At 36.4% G+C, this 25452-nt stretch overlaps 2 protein-coding genes across 2 annotated transcripts; one reads left to right on the top strand and one right to left on the bottom strand.

Annotated features, from left to right (window-relative positions):
• Positions 1-2805: 2805 nt before the first annotated feature.
• LOC140341698 (Fc receptor-like protein 3) lies at positions 2806-20882 on the top strand (the record flags this gene model as incomplete). Its single annotated transcript, XM_072427555.1, is given in 9 exon segments — positions 2806-2911; positions 4256-4276; positions 5508-5765; positions 7578-7838; positions 8681-8953; positions 13167-13232; positions 15896-16042; positions 18220-18291; positions 20669-20882. Coding segments are annotated over 9 exon segments (1251 nt in total), but the record flags the coding sequence as incomplete, so codon positions are not given.
• A 2898-nt stretch (positions 20883-23780) lies between these two features.
• LOC140341699 (olfactory receptor 6N2-like) lies at positions 23781-25115 on the bottom strand. The gene has a single exon (XM_072427556.1). The coding sequence runs from the start codon at positions 24909-24911 to the stop codon at positions 23973-23975; it is 939 nt and encodes a 312-aa protein (XP_072283657.1). The 5' UTR covers positions 24912-25115; the 3' UTR covers positions 23781-23972.
• Between the last annotated feature and the right edge of the window lie 337 nt (positions 25116-25452).

The following is a 25452-nucleotide window of genomic DNA, read 5'->3' as shown; positions in this document are numbered from 1 at the left end:
GTTGTATACTAGCCCAGCCCCCTCTAGCAACACTACCTTTTTCTTAACCCCTTAAAAGCTCTGGGCTAGGCCTAGCACCCGGTCATGTGGCCCTGCACCTAATTCTTACGTCTACGGGCCTCTCTTTCAGCACTATCTACTTTGTACACCTTTATGAAAACATAACATTTTGCATATCTCCAATTAAAATCTTACATCTCATCTATGATTAAAAATTTTTATTTAAAGATTAGACAAATCCCATAAATGTATAGTCAGCACCAAACCCTAGTATAACAATGTCTGATGTTTATTTTTCTTACAAAATGAATCTGCATTATGAGATTAGTCGCTCTGGTCTGAGTAGATGGACTACACATGTCCTGGACAAGTCTATAACGGATACATTTTAGAGCTTGGTCAGCAATGCCCTCTGCTATGTACAGGGAAATGATCTTAATAATCTATTATTACGCTTCCCTATGTTTTATTTTTAGATGGGACTTAGCACATCACCAAGTTGTTTGACATGTGGTGCAACAGAAATTAATCTATACCATATGCTGTGGAACAGTCCCAGGTTTAGGTATATTTGGAGGACAAAAGCCTCACATGCCCTGCGATATTTGGTGAATTTCGTACCGTTAACACATAGATGGGCTATTTTTGCAGAGCTGACTCTGCAAAGGACATGAATCACCAAAGGATGTAGGAAGCTCCTGTCTAACAAATCTTTGGTAGCTAAGAAAACTATATTGCATAATTGGATACACTTGCAACCCCACCCTTGCTTTATCTTGAGATAAATTATGGTTTGTTTTCCAGATGGAGTAGAAGCATCTTTGAAAAAAGATTTCAAATGTTAATGTTTTCTTTTGAGGTGTGGGAATCTTCTATTGCTATTCTACCAACACACAAAGAAAAGTATTGTTTCTATGTTCAGTCAAACTGTATGGTATGCCTTCCACTTCCTTGATAATACCCCCCCCCCCCCCCCACCTGCCAGTTATATACTGATGCACCCTTATTGTTCTTCTGTTTTCCCTTTCAGTATGGAACTTTGTAAACAGATGAACCTCACATGGTAATTTAGTTCCTGTACTAATGTTGTATTATTTGATGTGTACTTTTTCTCCTCTAAAAAAAATAATAAATGTATAATTTGTTTCTTGATAATGAAGGAAGCCCTATGGGCAAACGCTATGGTCCAATCTACTTGAGCTGGGGTAAATGAGACTCTGAATTTTCAGCCCCCAATGGGTAATGAAGGGGGGAAAGGGGGGCTACATTATTGTAGTTAATAATGCCATATGATTGTGAAAGGGAACCACAAAGTGGCTCAGCCCTTACTTAGAGGTGTTGAAAATCAGGTGGAAACCCAAAGTGAGGAAGTGGTGGAACGTCCCATCTCCCAGATGTAAGGCAGTGATGCACACAAAATTGTTGGATGTCAGAAAAACTAGGGGAAATGCTGAATGAACAATCACATGTAGTAAGGGGGGGTTCATAAAGGGATAGATTTGTTTTAGGTTGAATTTTCAAGGAGGGACCAATGGTAGAATGAGTGGGTAATAATGACAAATAGGCATTTGTGGTCTGGGGAAGAAAGGATGAGCATAACAAAAAAGAGGTTTTCAATGCTTGTAAGAGGTACTGCATGTCTGCCCCAGTCTATCAGACAAGTTAGGTGTATTGCAGCATGTTATAACACATCTGGAAAACCAATGCCACCTTTAGCTTTAGGGAGAGAAAGTAACTTGTGACCTGAATGTGCTGGAGATTTGGACCAGAAGGAAAGAAATAAATTCAGAGTGGATCTTACTGAGAATGGAGCTGGGAATCAGGAGTGCCTGCAACAAAGATAGTAAGAGTGGCATGACTGTCATTTTTAAAATACTCCACCTGCCAAACCAAGAAAGGTTGCCCACTGACCAAAGTGCCAGATCAGATTGTAGGGTATGAAGAAAGGGCTTAAAATTAAAGTCAAATAGTTTATGCAGGTCTACAGCTAAATCATTACCCAAATAGCATTGGTGTCTAATGAAAGGGAAAAGCCTGCTGTAAAGAGGGAGCCACAGGACCTGATTTATTAAAGCTTTGGGAGACTGGATAATATAAACTATTATGAGATAACCTGAGTATCCAGCAAACCTGAAATTGATTTCCTGAAAAATATTGTCTATTAGTTGGCAAATGTTTTCAATTCTGGACCAGATTCATTCCAGGTTTGCTGGATGACCAAGGCTGGATCACTTCCATGATAGTCTATTTTCTCCAGTCTTGGAGAGCTTTAATCATGCCCATAATCTTAGGATGATGGATTTCCCCTTACTTTCTATTTGGGTGCCAGAACAGGAAGTGAAAAAATCTGTCCAATAGTAATTGTCCAATATAGTATAATGTTAAGTTAAGGCTAGCATAGGAAGTCTCTGTCTAGCTTTTAGGATGTTTAATACAAATAAAGCTTATTTTTTTTTTTATCAAAGATCAATTTGGCCCCACAAAAGTCTGTCTTTTCTTTTTTTCTTCTTCCTCTGTCCAATATAATCCTTGTTATATTTTTATGATGCTTATTATACCTTATGTTACTGGAAAGTTATATCATAATGCAGATATGTATACTGTACAAAAACACTTTTAAAACTTTAAGTTTTTTGATCCTGAATAAAATTTAGCTTGAGAAAGTAAAGGTATGCCAATTACTTCAGCTGCTGCCTAAGTCAGAATATGTGAACTTCTATATTTAAACAGAGACAAGGTCACTTAGTTTTGTTTGTTTTTAAAAATCTCTTTTGCCCCAAATAACTATTTCAACACTGTCCCCAGGAGAAATGCAGCCAAACAATATTGTTCTCTTTCAAAACTGTCAGCAGCAGTTTGTGTGTGGATTTAGGAGTCACTATGCATGCTGCAGTGATTATAAACCTTGTCTGTAAGTATACTTCTATTAGCACTTTTGTAAATACTTAAATACTAATGAACTTATATTTTTTTAATACCAGACCATTTTGGTCTGGTTACTGGCAGAATCCCTAGGTGAAAGTAAAAAAACAGATGCCTGTAACATGAAATCAAATGAGCCTACTACATCTAGCTTTAATATCTAGTAATAAAGTCAATCTCATTAGTTGTATACCCAGAATTACTATGGAATAAAAGCAAAAGCCTCATTTATAACTAATTGTTAGAATGATAATTTAAAAAAAGAATTGTTTTGTTATGTTGTTTTTTTTAAGAGTCAGCTTAATAAAAATTACATTGTAGGTTATAGACAAAGTCAGGTGAGCTACATGTTTGCTTCTCCTTCTTCATAGATATTTCTGCGGAATATCACTTTCATGTTTTTATTATTTTCATAACTTTCTGTTCGGTAATTTACTGCTTCTTTTCATGCATTTTTTATATCACAGAAATAAAAAAAAATCTAAAGAAATGGGACCCCCTTATAATGTCCACAGTAAGGGAAATTTCAGAGCTGCAGTTGACTGTGGTGGTCTGCTGTATAGGTGCTATGTTGCTTCTGGCTGCCCTTGATCAGCCAGTCCTTCCATTGACTTGAATGCAACCACTCTGAATGGCAGCTTACAATGGTTTGAAAATGGTTGAAAGTGGTTGTGGTTGGCAGTTTACCCATATTGTCTGTAAGAACAACAAGTAAGAACCCAGTTCATTTGAATTTGTCTACTTGCTATACCTTTACCTGATACAACATCCTGTTTTGGGTATTCTGTTGTTTTTATTGTAAGTGTACTCTTCATTTTGCTTTTTTTTTGAATAATAATAAATAATAAAATAAAATGTATTTTTAATGTAAAAATCTAAATTTAAAACCTCTGTAACATGTCAGAGGGGAGCCTAAATATATGATGGGTGGTCTTTGTAGTTCATCACAGGAATTCTGTATCTGGCCTGCTGCTATACAAAGACACTCTGTGCTGTATACAGTATGTTGTTGGAGGCCTCCATAATTTTTGTTGTATTTTAAAAAGCATTACCCCTCCCTTTTGACTTCAGTACCTATTTTAGATCATCCTAGTATTAACCAACATCTTATTGGGAAGCAGTGGGCTGAGAATAACAACCAATAAAATTTTCTGGATTTGGGGTCAGTTGCCCTAAAGGAGCGATTGTTTTACCTTGATATTTTTGAATGAATATTATCTTTTAACCAATCCTGCATCATTGTATCCCAGCAGAGTTAATGTGCAGATATAAAGAATGCAACAATGTTAAAATATGCCAGATAATATAACATTTTCTATTTTCTGTATTGCAGTGTTGAACTGGGTAAGAGCTGGTGAGTTTATTTTTTATAACATTTATACTTCAAACTATTGTTTCTGTATATCTGTTTAATATAATATTAAACTACACCTATGCATAATGCCAACCATATTTGCCACCACATTTACTACCATAATTATGTCTGACCTATTTCTACATCATTAAAGTCTAAGGACTACTAAACTGCAGAGTTTTATGAAAAGCTGTAGGAGTGAAAAAGTCTTAAAGCTTTTTATCCAAACAATAAATTTGACTAGTAACAAGGAACTGCACAAGCAGATGGATGCTATTTTCCATGAACTGTAAATGCTGGAAAGTTAAGAAATTCCAGTCATAAGAGGATACAAGTTTTTTCCCATTATTATTGTATTACAAGCGGGTGATGAAGGATGATCCAGTAGTAATGGCATAAAATTGCAAGCTTTTTGTTAAAAGTGGCTGCAGCTTAGTGACTGCCCAGTTCAGCTCAGAACCCCTGTTTTATGGATTAGGGCTTGTTCAGACCTGTGTTTTTCCAAAGTATTTCAGCAGTTTTACTGCTAAAAAATGCTTGCAAAAAATAGTTAACATCAGAACACATAGATTTGTTCCTTATCCCTAATTTGACAGGCAACAGGAGGCGGCAGCATAAAAGATACCGTGGCACATTTGGCCACATCCTAAGTAAGCTTGTTATAAATCCAATGCAACCTAGGGTTCTCCCCACGAACTCCCTATGTATGACATGTGTCAAAAATTGCTATAAACTACGGTGCACTCAATGTTTGTTAGGGGTTTTCTGGTAGGCAGCAGGGGATATGTAAAAATCATTAAAATGCTGTAAAAAAATTATGCACTGGTATTTTTACATTAAATCCCCTACTAGCCATTCAAAAAGCCACAACAACAACCAAGTAATTGATACCTCTAATTAAAATAAACAGCCTGGCTTTTAAATGATAGATTGGATTAAAAACTTTGGGGACCCCTGCTTTAAGTAGCTATTTAGAATGGCCAGACTGGTTTGAGCTAATGGAAAGGTAACAGTAACTTAAACATAATTGTTACAACTAAAGTATGCAGAAGAACATCTGTGAACAAACAACATATCAAACCGTGAAGCACATGGGTGATGATGTAGGGCCAAAGAATGAATGCACAGAACTAAATTTTACAGTAATGTAGTAGTCATTGAAAATCTTTGGATAGAAAATGTATTTTCTGATTCAGATTTTCTTTAAATCATTTAATCTGTTAATTTGCAGGTATCACAGAGAGGCCTTTTGTGATTTTCAATCCAGAATGGAATAAGATCTTTAAAGACGAATCTATTACAATGACCTGTGATATGAGGTCATTGGCACAAGGAGATCCGGTCTATACCTGGTACAAGGATAGTGAATGGGTACACACAGGAAAAAGCTATACAATTCAACAAGCCCAAGAGTCACATAGTGGAAACTACCAGTGCCAGACAAGAACCAGTGACAGAAGTGATACAGCAAGACTTGATGTTTATAACAGTGAGTCAAGGCTTTACTGTAGTAACTGCCAGTTTTCTTTGCCAATAAGATTATTGTATCAAGCATTGTCACATGCTAGAATGGTGTACAATGGCTGCAAATTGAAGGTTTAAACAATTTTCAAAACTATATAGGCAGGGGGCTTTATAGCACAGATTGGATTACAATTCCACCCAAAGGGTTGCGAGAACTCTGTTTGCACTGGAAATACAATAGTAGTAAAAAAGGATCTACCTATTCTCTAATATTGTGACACGTCATAGTTAGCCAACCCCCACTAGCCGGAATACATGAAAAAAAAGACGAAGAAAAGATTTTGGGGTACTTAGTATTATGGACAAACTAATGTGCTATGAATGGTGTTGAATACAACTTACCTTAATACAATTTTGTTTGCCAAAAAAACCCAATCTTTTCTTCCTCTTTATTTTCATGTACTGGTAATACCAGGCATGGTATTCAATACAATTAAACACCTGTGCCCAACTCCTTTTTGTCCAAAAAGTTTTCCTACATGCACTTTGTCCATAAGTAATGTTGTTTGTGTAAAAATACAATTTTCGCTATTTCAATGTACACTACTGCTAGAAGTAACAATACGGTTAGGTCATATTCTGTTCATAAGGAAACTAAGCCTAAACGTTTCAGGCAATTATTTTTTTTTTTAAGATTCTGTTCCTCAATTAAATACTATTAGTAAATTAGTTCTGATTCTAATGCTGGCTGCAAGAAATCATAAAAAAAATCTCATTGGCCATTTTTTTAAGTACACCTATTTAACTGCTTAATAACACAAATATGTAATCAGCCAATTACATGGCAGAAACTCAGTGCAATAAGACAACTGTCTGAAGTTTATATTGAAGAAAATGGTCTGACAAAGAAAATATCCAGAGAGTGGCAGCTCTCCAGAGTAACTTAAATACCAATTGTTACAGATAAGCAGAACAACATCTTGTAACACACAATACTTTGATCCATGAAGCAGATGCGATACAGCAGCAGGAAACTGCACCAGGTGCCATTCCTGTTAGCTAAGAATAAGCACTTGTGGCTACAATTTGAATGTACTCAACAAAATTTGACAAGAGAAGATTGGGAAAACATTGCCTGGTCTAATGGGCTTCAATTTCAGCTGAAACGCTGGTAGGGACAGTTTGGTGTTAACAACATGAAATACATGAATCCATCTTGTTTTGTATCCACAGTTGGTGTATCCACAAGCTGGTGGTGACAGAATAATGATGGGGGTGATAATTTCTTGGTGTACATTGGACTCCTTAATACCAACTGAATATTGTTTAAATGCCTTAGCTTACCTTAGTATTGTTACTGATCATGCCCATCCCTTTAGCCTATCATCTTCAGCCTATCATTTTCAAATGGCTACTGTCAGCAGTCACAAAGCACAGATAATTCTAAATCTGTTTATTGAACATGACAATTAATTTGTTACACTCAAATGGGCTCCACAGTTGCCAGATCTGAATCCAAAAGAGCACCTTTGGGATAATGTAGGATGGGAGATTCATATTATGGATGTGCAACTAAGAAATCTGCAGTAACTGCATGATGCTATCATGCACTAAAATTCTTTAAGAATGTTTTAAGCACCTTTTTTGAATCGATGCCATGAAAAATCATGGAGGGTCTGAAGGCTAGCAAATTGTAACTATTAAAGTGGCCAGAGAAGTGTATGTAAACAGTGACTTTCAGTTTTCAACATTTAAAATAAATATAATGAATAAGAAAATATTTTTTGCATGTCTTGCCAACAAGCAGTGGCACTTACAAGCTTCATTTTTCTTTTAGGCTATGCCATCCTGCAGGGTCCACTTCATGTGTATGAAGGGGACAATGTCACACTAAGATGTAACCATTTTCCTGGATACACAGCCAAAGAGACTGTATTTTATAGGGATGGGGAAGTTATTCAAGACTGGGAACTCAAATCTGAGCTACTTATTGAAAATGTAGACAGAAATTCTATTCATAAGTACAAATGTACAAAGAAGGTATACCACCATTTATTGTATTACCGGAACACAGACGAATTGGCCTTTTCTGTCCAAGGTAAATGTAAGGAAATAAATGATAAACTATAGTAATAATAAAATACATTATAGTTAATGTAAACTTTTAGATAGTATGAAGCATCTTAAAGTAAATGTAAATGCCTATATAGTTTGGCTGTTAAAGTTAACTAATGTTAGCCTGCCATAACAAAAACATTAGTTTTGCTATGAGTTTCATAAGTAGGTGCATGCTTAGGTTTGTTTTCAGCGTTTCTCAGTGAGATCTGGAAATCTTAGCACTGTTCTGTGGCTGCACAGGCAGTTTTCAGATAAGACTCGCTACCTAATTGTGGAAAACTTGGAATACATTATTTTTAAACAAAGTGTATGTATAGACATATAGACATTTTTGTATAAAAAACTGATCCTCTCTATTTGTCCTGGTGACCACAGACTTTTATATAGAACAGTGTTTTCCAACCTTTCTTTTACATTTTAAATTAGAAAAATCCCATGGCACACCATTATTAGGAGATAATAGAAACACAATATTTAAACAAGCCTAGTTAATCTTACTTTACTATAATAAATGCCCCAAAAGCAGCCAAAGTGTTTTGGAGTCTCACCCATACCCCTTCTATATGGGATGTAGTGGCGAGGAATAAAGCAGTGTATTATAAAAAAACAAACTAAAGTGAAATATTGGCTTAGACTAGGCTAGTTCCTTTTCTGGTTTACAGTTAAAGTTATGTGATTGATAGGTATAGTCAATATACATTAGTATACCTCAATAGGTATACTTATGGAGGACAGTAAATTGAGGGGGAGGGTATGTATACAAGTTTACAAAATACATGTCCAGAAATCAATTTCCATCCACATTGTGTTTCTGTATTTTAGAGCTGTTCACACCTCCTGTTATAAAACTAAATGAAGGTGATCCCATGACCCTGATGTGTGACACAAGTGTCAGTTCACTAAGACAGACAACAGAACTGCAATTTGCCTTCTACAGAGATGAACAGAATGTTCAGAATTTTAGTCCTACTGGTAGATTTTCAATTCCCCCTGCTTGGCTGAAGAATTCTGGGAGTTACACGTGTCAAGTTAGAACATTGACTAATACAGTGAAGAAGACAAGTGCACCATTACACATTGATGGCAAAACTAAAGGTGAGAAATAAACAGTGTAAATATTGTTATTTTGTTAAATGAGGGATTTCCTTTTTTTTCCTTCAAAACATATCTGAACCTTTACCAGCACACTTTAAACTGGCAGGATTTCCAGGTATTAGACAGCCGCATTCCATTAAAGGACACAAACCAAAGTAAAAAATGCATTTCCATTCAATTTTGGTCAAGTATGTAATTGAGTTTACATACACTTCAATTGTATTTGTAGGCTGGGTGTTTATTTGTGAAGGGTTTCATCTTTTTTTGAGGAAGGGGGGCCTTTGCAAAATTTCAGAAACTGTGCATCAGCTGTCCAACAGGTGAATGCACAAACCTGGGTTTTTTAGAGTTCTTCTGTTGAAGCCGAATCTTTGTATTTCCAAAGTGACAAAGTGACATAGATAGTCTCCTCTAAGGTATATACGCTACCTGCCACGGATGACTGGTGCTAGGAGACTGTTTGGAGCATAGAGTTTAATGTTTTGTTGGTGGCCACTGAATTTCTTCCGCAAACCATATTCTGAATGAGATACTGGATGTTTAAAGTCAGGATTCATAGCTAAGTTTTGTAGCAGAGCTTGGAACACATCTGGGATGTCTGACAGAGTTTTAGGTATGTCCACAATATATGGGAGACTCGGAGACTCATACCAGAATCAGTCATGGAGTGAGCCTTCCCCTGGTGTCATGCACAGAGAGACAGGACCACTAGGGGGTGCTGTGGTTTGTATGGAGGTGGTGTGAGCCCGAAGAAACGTCAAGGTGCAGAGTCCAAGCTGTAACCAGGTTTTCTCCAGAGCCTCTGATGGTGAGGGTGTTGTGCTGCTGGTAACGGCTAGGTTGCAGTCCTTGGGCACACCAAGGTGGGAAAGCATGGTACAAAATCACATCGCGGATAGTCGAGAAAAGCTGGGGTCGAGACAGACAGCAAACAAGGGAGGTCAGGTCACACGCCAGAGGTCAATTGCAAGGGATCCAAGAGACAGACACTAGTGACACAGGGGCCACTGCAGGCACAGGCAACACAGGAGACACTGGAAGCAACAGGCACAGGAGACTCAGGGATATCCACAGACAGGAACACTGGAACAGCACGGGGAAGTTGTCTGGGAACCAATGGACTAGACAACGGGGAGTTAGCACAGGAGCTGGACAGAGGAAACACTGAATGAAGCCACAGGTAAACAGGAACTAGCTCACAGAACTAGGGGCTTGAGACACATTGCACGGACACTGAGTGCAGTCTGAGAGCTAACTAAATAGCCAGGGCTGATCAAGAGGATATTTTCTGATTGGCCAGCGGCATGGACGGAGTTGATAAAGCTTGGAAACACTGGCACGCCCAGCGACAGAACTGCCCGCATGCGCAGGAGAGAGATGACTGTGTTTTAGTGAGGAACAGGCATGTGTGACACCTGGGAGAGTGAGAAGACACTGAGAGGTGGTGATGAAGCTCTTGCAGGACACTGATCCAGGCTCTGCATGGTAGAAGCAGGTGCCATTGTGGATGATCCTCTTTGGTAGGAATTAGCCAACAGCAGGACAACGTAAAGAGGTAAAGCTGCATCTGAAGCAGGCTGTTAAGTGACTATGTCCTCTCCGCTTGGTCATCTCAATAGCAAGAATGACAGTTGGGGATGTATTTTTGGGACTAGAAAAGGTGAGCAGGGTAATGAAGATTACAAAGTAATTATGAATTCATATTAAGGACACACCCAAAAAACGACTACACGTATATGATTAGTGTTTATTGCTATTGGGGAGCTTAAATCCAAAAAGTGAAGCAGAGTGGGGGTAGCACTAAGGGACTCAAAAAGACTAAGCAGAGTAAAGGAAAAGCAATAAATTAATAGAATGTTCTTGAAATAAAAATAACCAAAGTACATGAAACATTCTATAAATCAATATATATAAATATATAAATATATATATATATATGTATGTGTATATATATATATATATATATATATATTATCTATCACATATGGGCAAGATGGCAGGCCACAGTCCTCATGACCTGCTCCAAGCAAATGCTAAGCCTGGAAATATTGGACTGGCAGGTATGAGACTTACACATCTCTTCATTGGTGTCACATGCTGTCCCATGTGTCCTCCATAAAGAAACAAGTCCAGAAAGGAAAATGTTTATGCAAAGTGTTATGGAGGTTATGGATGGTGAATGGAGGAGTTCTGGAGATCAATGACTGCCATGGGTGGCTTCAGGAAGTCTCCAACAGTACAGGGATTGCTTTGCACTATTTAATATGTAAAAAATATTACAATATTGATGTACCTTTAGCCCACTGTTACTAGCTAGACACTCCTATACGTGTGACAGTGCCTAAGGATCTCCATTGTAGCCTCATCAGGAGTCCAACATCATCACAGGCATATTCCCCGACTGCTGCTTCTGATTACTAGATTTATTGATGGTGTTGTCAAAAGGTAGGGGTCTCAGAACTGGTAAAGTGACACAGTGCTAGCCTGCTTTTTTAGTAATAGTGGTTGATTGTCATTTATTCCATGGCTGCAAAGTGGACCTACGCAAAAGAAATGGAGAATGGCTACTATAAGCAATTCTTTTGGTATAGCTCATTTTTGCCAGAAAAAATATTTTTTGTTTTGCAAGTTGCAATTACAGTTCAAACTTCAATACAACCTAACTCAAATCCTTTATGGGTTTATTGTCTGAATATTGAGATTATTTCTCCAATATATTCTTTTTGTTCAAACTTAAATATATGATTTGTGTAGGGATGGTCAGATGGTTTTCCTGAATTGTGTTTTTGTCACAAAAACCCTATTTACCCAAGTGGCAAAAATTTTATGAAAAACAGGATTTAGTTTTTAATCTAATAGAGTCTTTCCAGGTGTTACAAAAGCATACAGATCAGGTTCCACATGCAGTGACCGTTTGTGGTTCAATGAACTTTTTTGCTAAAGTGACATCAATAGATTGCTCTAGTGATTCACCAAAGACTTCTTGCTTCAGTGACCTTGTGTGATTCGACTTTACTGACCTTGAGCTCAAGTGACCTTGTCCTTCAATAACTTGTATTTACTCTGTACTCCAATGACCTTGTGTTCCAATAACCCTATGTGCTGCTATGACACTTTTTTCTTTAGTGACCTATGGTCTTTAATGACATTCCAGTGACCCTGTGCTTCAAATAAGACCTTTGTGCTCCAGTGACTCTTTCTGCCCTGGGGACCCCATGCTTTAGGACACCCTTGTGTTTCAGTGACCCTTATTGTTACAATTTAGTTGAAACTTCAGTGATAACTGATTTCAGAAGTTTCGTCTAAAATATAGAGTTTTGTCTAAAATATAGAGTTTTGTCTAAAGTTTTGTCTAAAATATAGAGTAAGAAGGTAATTTCAATTTTTTGGCCAAAAGGGCATGTGAAGCTTTTTTTCAGAAAGCAAAGTTTAACTGACTACATTATTTTCAGGAAAGAAGGTCTGAAACCTCACACAGTGCTGTGATTATGCCAAATTGCACAAGCGTGGCAGTGGTTGATGACATTCTGCAGAATGGGGTTGAATATTATGAATACATTCTACTGGCTCTTCACTAGTTTTGTATTTTTATTATGTTTTGATTTGTATATGGTATGGTATTTTGTATATGGTAAATATTATAGAAACAGATCTTATGGCTGTTTGTTTCGCAATTGCAATAAGTTCAAAACTCAGCCCAATTTACTTAAAATAAAAATGCCTGATATTGGCATACTGGGTAAATATTGACAGACTGTTTTTATTGGCAGACTGTGAAAATGTTGAAACTTTTAAAAAGTTAGTATAGAAAACATTATTATTATCTTGTATTTATATAATGCAGACATATTACACAGTGCTTCACAAAGTCAATATCACTAACTGCCCCTCAAAGGAGCTCACAATCTAATGTCCCTACTATAGTCATATATCATTAACACAGTCTAAAAGTCTAACACAGAAAGACAATTTACTGTGTTCTCTATGTGTTCTCTATAATCTATTTCAAATGTATCAAGTTTTAGGAGATGTATTAAAACTCCCATATAACAAAAGTGCAGTCACAAATACACAATTGAAAATGTAAAGCTTTGTTAATTCACAGTTCCTTCTTTAAGAGTGTATTTTACAAAAAAATTTTAACTATGAACTAAAATATGCTATAACATTTTCCTGTAATGTACTTTCGTTTACTATCTTTCTCTTTCTCTAGTACCCTCTGATTCTCCTGTAATGAAAACAGCTTCACATCCAGTGACCCCAAACCCAGAGGCAAAAGGTGATTACTTTACCCTAAAGTGACAGAGAGTTCTGCATTGTTTAATTGGCCTAGTTACAGTTTTAAATCCTGTTACCACAATTGCTATGGTTTGGTCTTTTGCTCATTAGAGTATGTCCATTAGCTTATAGGGAAAGAGTGGAAAGAAGTTGAACTGTGTATGAAGGTGGGGAAGGCCAGATTGTGAAACAAAAAATCGTTACCAGATCTGGTTAAGCTATTTTATATGAATCTTATTCACGTAACGTTTTTTTCACCTGTTGGATAAAGGTTTAAATTGCACTGACGATACTTTAAAACTTTGAATAGTCCACTAAACAAAATTAGTTTTAAACACAGCTAGCATTTTAGCCTAATATTAGGTTCCAAAATTCCTCTTCTCATGTAAACTTTTTCTCAAAGGGGAGTAAAGAGAAAAAATCATATGTGTGCTGCTATTCCTTCACTATCCAATCAGCACGTAGAGGAGTGGACTGAATTCTATTGCTTGTCTTACGAGAAAGATTACCCATCTCGCTATGTAATGTCGATGTTGTTCATAAATTACAAGCCTGTCTTGACTGAATTACAGATTTTTCATGTACAACAGTTTACAAAACAGCTTACAAATATGAATTAAATTTATCAATATTTAACTTTAAATGTAATAACTCCTGACACAGACATGGGGCATTGATTTAGGTATTGGGAAATGGTTTCCCCATTTACATGTACTTCTATGGTATTTCTTGTTTATGTTATTTCACTTCTGCTTTACTCACCATATTGTAACATAATAAGAAATATCACCAGAGCAGTGATATCCCTGTGCAATTTCTGTGATAAGTGGAGCAATAACACCGACTCCAATAAGAAAACCAGAAAAAACTGTCCAGAAAACCACTTTGTCACTTGCACAGCATTTAATCAGTAATGACAAGTAAGGCTTGTTAGGTCTGGGGGAAATGGGAATAGGTCTTTTGGCCTGTTTCTGCTTCAAATATTGGACCCCCCTTCAAGGAATACCTGAAGGGACCCAAGTTGTCATGGCACCAGCAGGTTTCCTTTGAATGGGGTTGATCTGGTTTCAGGAAAGCCTAGCTCCCATCATCGTGTTCTCCAGGACCATACCAGTTTGAAGGAACTGTCAAGCAGAGCTGTGCTAAATGACCGGGATGCATACATTATTGCTTTTCACTCAGGTGTAATTTCACAGGCTCCCACTAGATTGCACCAATAGCTCAAAGAGTACTAGTTCTCATTTGATTCACAAAGTGGAGTTTAGCATCAGTCACTTTCCTCATCAACTTGTGTATGGGAACCCACAATGGATTGCAGTGATGATGGAGGATAAATTGATGGATGGATCATTCATGGTGGGTGAATATGCACAAAACTGAATCCTGAAAAGGTAGGTATCAGTTAAAAATAGAATAAAGATTTTTTATACGTGGTGCAGTGTGGTTAATTCTACGACTGTTTAACCTTTTATGAGAAAAGGGTTCTATGTACCTCTGTACTCTATTACCAGGGTGGGGCTGTGGATATCTGGGGGCCACCTTATTAAGGGGGTTTTCCAAATCTCAAAAAAACTCCCCACCCACAGACCCCCACAACACCGGGCCATGATGTAGAGAAGAGTCTGGTTTCTCCACAATGAATCTACATGCTTTTGCGGCCCTTTATTTTTTGGGAAAACCAGATTCCAGAGGACTGTTTATGGATAGGGAGAGGGGGGACACTGGGTCACTGCCTCATTTCCTGTCCAGGTCACCAGCCTATTGAAGGGTCTGTTTTAATATCAGAAGGATCCAATGATGTTTTTCCTATTTTTTAAAAAAAATTACTTAAGCCATTATAAATGTGGCGTTTCCTTGAAAAAACTGGGGTATGTGACAAAGTTATCTTTTATAGGTGTGTGTAAATAGGGGTATTTGGTTCAATATTACATTTTTGGATATGTGCAAATAAGGTAAAGGAAAATAATTAATTATTCTGCTTTTATAATAAATTGGTCTTACTTTTCTTTAGCATCATAAAAAGATTTGTTGGCTAATATAAGAATCGTGACGTACAACTATTAGATGGTCCTTGTTGGTCCAATTTATTATAATAGACCACCAATACGGTACCAATAAGGTAAACCACGAATAGAACAAATGTTAATTGAAGGTTTACAATTGCAATAGTTTTTAATTTAGTGTATACTGTGGTATTGAGTGTTATTGTGGTACCCTAAATGTTTTTCCACCTTTGTCAATGGTGTCATGCTTTAACCACACCTGACCATGCCACAACCACTTGACCACACCTACTGATCCTTTTTGGCAATTTCAAATGTTGGAAGGTATTGGAAGGTGAATGTAATTTGTCTGCGACCTGTCAGGAGCCTTCTGCCCATTAGTGGTGTAATTCTGGGTTCTTTTCTGTTTTGGAGGACCAAAGGTTTCATGCGATTTACAATGTGTGCACTGGGTATGTAGTTTTGTGTGCACACATTGAACCAAAATGAATAAATAAAAAAAATCAAGTAGGATAGCCACCAAGAGATATTAGAAGAAAGCATTAGATTTTTTAGTCTACCGAAATCAATAAATGTTAGGTTAAATGTCTTTATTCCCTTTATTTTGCTTTGTCAATATTTACTGTGTTGGTTTTATTATTATTAATTGTTTCCTTTATAGAAACAAACAACCTAGTTTCAATACTCCCTGTGACTTTGGTGGTCTTGATCCTGGTCCTTGTCATCACTATCTTGTTCTTTATGTACAGAAGGAAACATATTTTGTTATCTGTTAACAACCATCAGCAAATAACAGGTAAAATCACAGGTAAGCCCACTAATCAACTAATCCATCGGCCTGTCTACGACAAAAATGGCATCATTAGGATGTTGTCATTAGTCATGCTCTTGGCTTCTTTGTTGTTGTTGTTTACAGCTCACCCATTCAAAGTTTTTGTCCTCTCGCCCAGGTACTCAGAAAGAGTTGAAGATGTCAGTAACTGTGCAAATAAAAAAAAAGTCATATGAAGTTCTTGCACAAAAAAGAGCTTTCAAACTCACCCATTATGTAAATTTTAAATATTGTGAGGAATTATTATCAAACCTAGGGGTTCTCTGCAAACACATTGCTGCAGGGTTTATGCTCAGTAGTACTACCTAAGAACCCTCTGTCCCCCATATTACATATCTAATACATTGCCTAGTAACACAGGTGACTGTCATTGTTCAAAAAAAAAAAAAAAAAAAAAACATGTACTAGTTTAAGTTTAGTTCTGTGTTTAAGGTCGTCAATGGTTCTTGGTATTCAATTATATGTTTTTTGTTGAAGGTAGGAGAAAATGATGGCACACAGTAGTTGCCATCTTGTGGCTAGTAATATTCTAGTCTTAACATATACCCTTGCTGTATTTGTAAATTACATAGTTACATGGTAGATTAGGTTGAAAAAAGTCCATCAAGTTCAACCACCAGGGAAATAAACATATTCCAGATATAAAACCCTATAAGACATAGTTGGTCCAGAGGAAGGCGAAAAAACCCTGGTACAATTTTCTTTAACAGGGAAAAAATTCCTTCCTGATTTCATGATGCAATCGGATGTTCCCTGGATCAACAGTCTCTGTTATCTTTACTTTATAGCCTTATTACCCAGTTATATTCTGTGCTTCTAGAAGAGCATCCAGCTTTTTATAGTACTTGCTGAAACTACTTCCTGAAGGAGCCGATTCCACATTTTCACAGACCTTACAGTGAAAAATCCCTTCATTATCCAGAACTTAAACTTCTTTTCCTCCAGATGCAAAAAGTGCCCTCTTGTTCTTTTTTAATGATCTCAAAGTGAATAATTGGGAAGAGAGTTCTCTATATAGACCTTTTTAATATTCATACAGGGCGATCATTTCCCGCTTTAAATGTCTCTTCTCAAGGGAGAATAGATTCAGTTCAGCTAATCTATCCTCATAGCTGAGCTCCTGCATTCCTTTTATTAGTGTAGTTGCCCTTCTCTGCACTCTCTCCAATTCCACAATGTCCTTTTTGTGAACTGGTGCCCAAAACTGGACTGCATATTCCAGATGTGGTCTGACCAATGCTTTGTACAGGGGCAGGATAATGTCTCCATATCTGCAGTCTATTCCTTTTTTTAATACAAGAAAGTATTTTACTAGTATTGTAGCAAAGTCTGTTTGCAGCCAAGCCAAGTCTGCTTGTAAATTATAGACATGCTTTATGGACTTTATCTCATTACATAGTTAAGTGTCATCTGCAAACACAGAAATGGTACTTTTAATCCCAAACTCTATATCATTTATAAAGATGTTAAACAGTAAAGGTCCCAACACTGAACCCTGGGGTACACTACTAATAACCTTGGACCATTCAGAGTATAAATCATTAAATACAACTACTATAGGAAAATAGTTACATATGTATATATACATACAGTATATTCCCCACTAGGGCACATAATGTGCAGTACACTTTATCTCTGATGCACTGAATTCTCAAGAAATGTTATGAGGCTTTCACAGTTAACCTTTGTGGACTACAGAACACCCTAGGTTATTAAGATAAAAGGACGTGGAAGTGTTCTGCAGTCCAAATCACAGACGCTTCTTAGAGTGACAACACTTCCTCACACTTCTGTACAGGACAGTAAGTGTTGTCATCCATGGAGAGAAGAGGAGCTTTTGTTAATGACAGTGGGCCTGATTTATATCTCCAAGGTTGGAGAAGATACACTTTCATCAATGAAGCGGGGTGATCCTGGATAAGATTTACTAAAAGTCATTTGCTATTTTTTGCAGGTTTGCTAGATCACCCAGCTTCATTGATGAAAGTGTATCTTCTCCAGCTTTGGAGAGCTTTAATAAATCAGGCTCAGTGAAAATAAAGCCTCTACTATTTAAGAACTGATAAACTACAATATTTTCATTTTTGCTGTGTATATAAACATTTTAGGGACAGATTATTCTATTCAGTTTGTTAAAGTTTTGTCTGTTTCAGTGACTGATAAAGAGGACACTGTGGAGTTTGAAGACACATATGCTATATCTGAGGTACTTCATACACCACAAAGTAAGTACAGCATTATTATTTCACTCGTTTATTTTGTTTATTTATTTATTTTTTCGTTTGGCATAGTCATTAGTCTAATACCAGGAAGGCAGTTTGCACATTTACATCATATGAATATTTTGGTTTGAGGACTTTCATCACTTTTACCTACAGCATTAAAGTATATGTACATTTTTTCCCCTCTCCTCCTTTATTCCTAAGGAGTTTCTGGGACAGTAAGTGAAAGAAAATCTGACCCAATGGAACACAGCAAAATTGCTTTTAAAACTGATCCTAGCCGACACTATGAGAACAATTTATTCCAAGTTCTCCACGACTGGTGAATATAGACTATGATGGGGAAACCTGAGTGATTCTACAAACTTGTAACGGAGGTCTTAAAAATCTGTTGCTATTAGTTGACAAATGCCTTTAAGCTTGCACCAGATGCATTCCAGGTTTGCTGGATCACCCTGATTCTCCCATCATAGTTTATTTCCAGTTTTATAGAGCTTTTTTTTTCATCAGACCCAATGCAAGAGCAGTGGTCTCTCTACAGCAATCTTACACTCACCTTGTTTTATAACAACTGCAATGTTTTACTAAGCAGGAAACTTAACCTCCCCCGGTGTAACCCCGAGTGTGACTTGTGTTAAAAAAAAAGATGCTGAAAGCGGTAACCCCAAATCATACTCCGGGTACCTAAACCAATGAAAAACATTGATTATTAGAGCGTTATCTGGTCCGCCGGCGACCTTCTTCTCGATCCCAGTCTTTTCGCATCCTCCGGCCGGCATCCTTTGCATCTGATGAGTCACCAGGGCGTTCCTAGTGACGCTGGTGCATGCGGCCGTTGTGTCGGGGGCGCCGTGGGAATTTCAAATTATTTTGTATTGCATTCAATGAAAAAAACCTGTATTGAATGCAATACGGTGGGTTTATATGTCCAAAAGCAGTACATTGTCTTTCATAAAAATGTATTTTATAGTATATTATAATATATATGTATATATTTTAAATTAAAAAAATATATATTTTTTTATTTTTTTTTTTTTAATTTATTTAAGTTACTATTTTGACATGTTTTTGTGTTTCAAACTTTATTATATTCATACTATTATAATATCCTGTAAAATACATTTTCATGAAAAACATTGTACCGCTTTTAGACATAAATCCAGACAGAAATGAACTGCCCAGGAGGTTAAAGCAGAACTAAACCCAGGTTATTGAATGTGTGCCCTCACAGGTTGCTGCTATCTTCTTCTTCCTTCCAATTGTAGGCCATACTGATTAGCCAGGCTGGTATAATTCAAGTCCCCCCACTATACTCTGTCTAATCTATCTTTTAAATATTTATTTTATTTTTTAAAAGAAAAAAAACCTTTTACAGGAAATAAAAAAAAATGACCTGTTCTTAGATCCACAGAATTCTAATAATCACCCTCCTGAATATACTAAAGTGCCAGCCCTGGAAAATGCATAACTGTTTTCTTCATACAAGATCAATAAAAATGTGAGTAGAACAAGTTTTTTTTAATTACATTGGCTCAATCTACTATAGCTCTAAACTGTCCCTAAATTAAGGGACTATCCTTCTTTTAAGCAAAAATCTTTGTCCCTCATCCCTCATCAGATGTTACTCTTTTGGACACCAGTCACCAGGTGTAAATGACACACACTGAATCAGTAGCTTTACTCAGGCATTCTAAAGGTAGCTAACCAAGGAATGGTATTGCCCATTAGCACTGTAATAGTTAAATAGACATTCCCTAACTGTGTAATTTGGCTTCAGACTATAATAAAACGGGTTAGAACTGGTTATTTTTCAGCTCTTTCAGCTTCTGGTCTTTGTATTCTGTTGACACTGTCAGGGTTCCTAGAATACAGAAAAAAAAGTTTCTATGCAAGAAAAAAACCCCAAAAAACAAAATATGTATTATTTGTTATTTTAAGCAATAACATATTAATTTCATACCAATTTAACCAATCTTTTTTGCATAATAAATGTTTCCATAAAACAAGCCTAAAGTGGGATTGGTATGTTTGGGGTTTATAAAACTTCCCAGTTCTGATAAACATTGGGATGCTGTGGTATGCCACCTCTGACCTGATGTGCTTTGACCTAGCCAGTGTAATGTGCAGCCTTACTGGCCAACAGGGAAGCCCAATGGGGGGAAGATTCAGATTCAGTAACCTGGGTCCAAAATTTCATACCAGAACACCCTGGAGGCCAGGTGACCTGGAGTGTTCTATATAAAATGTAGTAAAACAAGAAGGACACATCATACTACTTTAGTTTTGAGTACTTTAGTACTTTTGTATTGTGTTTTCATTCATTGTGTTTCATTCATTGTTTTCATGTTTGTAAAATGAATAATTTTCTTTTTTAATACAGATTCATCAGCAGGAATTCTGACACCATTGCAACTTTCGGATGTGTAAGGAATATACTGTAAAAAATCCATTTGCATATCTTCATTCGTTGGAAATTTATATAGACTCTGTGATAAAAGTCTAAATCAATCTTTCAAATGTTTCTGTAATTACAACAGTACATTACAATATTTTTAAATTTGCAGCTTTCATTAAAAACTAGTAGTGAGAAAGAGTGACAATTTACCAACTTGTGCTTTTTGGTTTTCACTGTGTCACAGCCATCCAATGGAGACTGCAAATGTTATTTATTTTAGTATAACATGTTTTATTTAAAAGGTTTTCCAAAATAAAATTAACACAAGCCGGGATAAATAACATAAATCAGTTAAGGAATACAATAAAACCACAGTATTATAAACCCATCAAAAGTTGTAAAATCTGAACTATACTATAAATGAGTGGGGGAACAAATGTTATGACTTCAAGGCGCAAAAGGGATTATGCTTTTAAAAGAATTAGACAGACAAGACAAGACATGGTGGGAAAGAAGGTCAGAAATAGGGGTAGTATGAGAGGAGGGGATAACCATAAGGGGTAAATATTAGAAACCATCTAATAAAGGCTTTGCAGAATATATCAGTCCAGTGGCAAAAAGTCTGCCCTCATGTGCTAATCCTAGGGGTCAGGTAATCCCAGTATTTCCTTGATTTTTGAAATTGTAACAAATAAAACCAAGTAGTATTAAACCTTTCCTCAGTACCATAAATACTAGAAAGATGTCAACCATGAAAATAGTCTAATTTATCCATCAGAATAAAAGGCCTAAGGTGGGTGGGTCCAGATATCTCCACATCACACAAGCTACACACAACTTTCTGCATTCACAAAATGCCATACGACGGAACAGCAAAATGACTTTTGTGGCAATGGAGAAGGAAGAACGCCACGTTATTCAGGACAAGGATGTTCCTGATGCATTTTCAGTAAAGCATCATTTTGCTTTTAAAAGTTATTATTACTAGTAGGTTTGGAGTTGTAGTCAGAAATTGGGAATAAAGTAATACACAGATCTAAAAGTTTTCACACTTCTAAAGCAACCACCCTATGCCCAATGAGGGCTAGAAGGTAAGTAAGGTAGGTATTATATCAAAACAATATAAATGTAATAGACTCAATTATAAATCTGCTCCATGACAATCTGAATTGCCAGGTTCTACTTACATTCTCCTGCCAACAATTTCTCATGCCAACCATACTTTTTATAGAATTGGCAAAGTTGACAGGATAGAGAGGGCTGAATCTGAAAGAGGATGGGAGCCAGCACCTTCACCAAGATCTAGACATGCAGAGCTGCATATTCATGTCAACTTTAAAAAAAGAATAGGGCACTACTATGTCTATGACAACACCAATAACAGAAATGCTCCACAATCACAGTCTTCGAGCTACAAGAAAATGTCTTGGACCGGAAAAAGCCAAAAGGCAAGAGGATGCTACGTTGGTGAACCTCATATACAGGATCCAGCAGGATGTGTCTGAAATCCCACAAGCCTCAGGACAAAAACAACTGTTTTTCTACAGGTAGGAGTATGACATACAATGCTTTAAAGCTGGTAGGTTAAGGTACAGAAAGTTGGACTATATAGGATCCATATTGCAAAGACTAGTATTGGAAACAAGGGCTATTTAAAAGAAACAGTAGATGCTACTATCTCTCTCCACTGAACACTAACATTTTATATTGCACAGTTCCTGCATTTTATGCCAATTATAATATTAAAAAAGAGTATAGTGGGGAGCACCTACAGATTTAAAGTGAATATTATGGACAGAATTACTTTATTTTGTTTAAACCAACAAGGGAACAACAACATATATGTAAAATGAGACAAAAAATAAAATATTTAGTACATGCAAATATTTTACTCCTGCAAGTACAATAAATAATTTTGCATGTGTCAGAAATATAATATCCCTCTATGCTTTCCTTTCACATGAGAACACAACTCTGAATTTATAGGCAAGTGGTGCCTGCCTACTTTATTTCTGATGGATTACAAAGTACACAGAGCTCTCCTTATCTCTCTGAATGTGCATACATTAAAAAAAACAGTCCAGAGTTAGGATTTAACGTTTTTTTATTTGTTTTGCCAGGTAACAAAATAAACCATATTGGCATATGATGGCATACATAGGCAATGGTTCGAGGTTGTAAACTAAAAAAAAATTGCAAAACACAAAATACTGCTATGGACAAAATTACCAGTGAAAAAATTGAATACAACTTTTGACATTATTATTCCATATTTTTGTTATTGTATTTAGGAATACCTTTAATGAGATCAACATGTACATGCCATGCAACCAGTCAAGTGAGTAGGTGAAGTCACAGCAAAATCACAACTTATTTGCTTGCTTACTTTGGATCCCTGATACCTCAATGCCATTCAATCAGCATGGATGTCAAGTAGCTAGCATATTTATTAGGACAGGTAAACATTGGCCAGCAACCTTTTTTTTTTATATACAATTGCTATGCCTCCCGTTTTAAGAAAGCCTAAACAAATAGGGGACAGCTACTGGTTACCTTCTTTTAAAAATGCAGGAAAATGTCCATATAATTACAGATGTTTGGTGCTGTCTTCCACAACAATTCTATTCTGCCACTAGAAATCCTTAGTCTTACAGCTCGAATAACCTAGAACATTTAAAGGCATCTTAAATGGTAAGTATTCAAATACTTTAAAAAAGGTTTAGTAATTATTTTAGGTACATTTTTATATTTTATAAAATACAATATGTTTAAGATATTTGTCAATATTACAGCCATTTCAAATTTACCCTACTATATGCATAATATAATTTAAATATGTAAACAAAATATAATGTTTGTATATATTGTTGAATGCTTTATTTAGACTGAACCTGGGCTTATTTAACGTAGCAAAAATGTTTTGTACCTATTTTGGTTTTTAAATCTACTTTATGACCGTGTAAAATTCCTTAAATTATAGGTTTAGGCTGTATATGAGGCCTCAACCTCTGCACAAATGAAAATAACCACATGCTTTCCCAATGCTATATTGTTTCACATGTAAATCAATGGTCAAATGGCAAGGCTTCCCCTGGTTACCAAAGTTCTAGAATTTAACCATTGAATGGGTATTGGGTTCAATACATCAACGGGAATGGTGTTCTTTATACATAGGTTTAAGGCCCCATGTATTCATGTAAAAACTATTACAGGCAGGGTGCCTATACTTTATCACTGTTGTAATGTTTTAACCTGATCAGCTTCATTTCAAACACAAAGATGTTTTATTTTATCCATTGAATTGAATCGCAATTGTTTGAATTCCTCTTCTTAAACCTGATAATACTTCTTGATTCCTCAGGCTGTATATAATAGGATTTAGGAACGGTGTTATCATAGCATATACAATAGCAAATATTTTGTCAAATTCTCCAGAATGAACTTCTTTGGGTGTAGCGTACACAATACAGGCTGCACCGTAGAAAAGGGTCACAACAGTCAGGTGTGAGGAGCATGTTGAGAATGCCTTCATTCGACCCTTGCTGGTCTTCATTTTTACAATTGCAGTAATTATATTGATATACATTGCAATAACTATTGAAAGGTTGAACATTGTTGTAAAGCCACCTACACATCTATTTATGGTGACTGTAAGGGTTATATCACCACACGATAGGCTTAGTAAAGGAGCCAGATCACAGAAGTAATGGTTAACAAAATACCTTCCACAAAATGGAACTTGTGATGTTAGTGAAGTGGGAATTATTGCAATTAGAAAGCCCAGGATCCAGCACACAGAAGCCAAGCATATACATACCCTTATGTTCATGATTGTGTTGTATCGAAGTGGTTTGCAGATGGCCACATATCGATCAATGGCCATAATAGCCAATAGGTTACATTCTGTAATGCCCAATGTATGGAACATGTAGAGCTGAACAAAGCACAAATGATAAGATATTCTCTTGTTTTTGGTTACTAACATGGCCAGAAGCTTGGGTGTTGTAGTGGACACATACCATATCTCCAGGAAAGATAGATTTGTGATAAAGAAATACATCGGAGTATGAAGATTAACATGATAAAACACCACCAAGATTATCAATATGTTTCCAATAAGGGTCAGAAGGTAGATGACAAAAAAGGCAATGAACATTGCAAGATTGTAATTTCCAGTGGTGATAAATCCTTCTAAAATGAAGTAATTTAAATATGACTGGTTTGCCATAATAAGTAAGTTTATGAACACATGAAAATCAAATCCTTGGTCACTTTCTTTGTCCCTCGGCTATTATAGAAGTCTCCTAAAATACAAAATATAACATCTGTATGCATTCAATAAATCTAGGGAGGTGTGATGTGTTTCTAAAAGAAAATAGACTAGAGGCTGCTCATCTAGCAAAAAGACTTTCCAAGTGAACAAATACTTTTCTAGTGAGTGAAACATTTACCATATATTTTAAACTAAATTGGTTAAAATAAAAATTATTCTTCAATATGAGTTTTGTAGCTGTACTATAACAGTCCTAAAATTAAAGTTGGGGATTTGATTTGAATAAAAATTGATTAAAACCTATTGTAAGGCCCTGGTCAGTACCGGCCTCACCAGTCCGCCAATCTAACACCACAGTCTTCGCCTATAGCAAGCCACCGTTCAGCCTTGGGAGACTGATTGCGTCTCCCAGCACTCGGTTGCCCCCTGGACTTACTGCGCAAGGGATTGTGTCTAGGAATTGGTTGGCAGCAAGCTAGGGGCCCACAGTTAAAGC

This window comes from Pyxicephalus adspersus, chromosome 12, assembly GCF_032062135.1.
Source record: "Pyxicephalus adspersus chromosome 12, UCB_Pads_2.0, whole genome shotgun sequence".
Lineage (NCBI taxonomy): Eukaryota > Metazoa > Chordata > Amphibia > Anura > Pyxicephalidae > Pyxicephalus > Pyxicephalus adspersus.
Note: the sequence above shows the minus strand (reverse complement) of the source record. Positions and strands in the feature narration are given on the sequence as shown.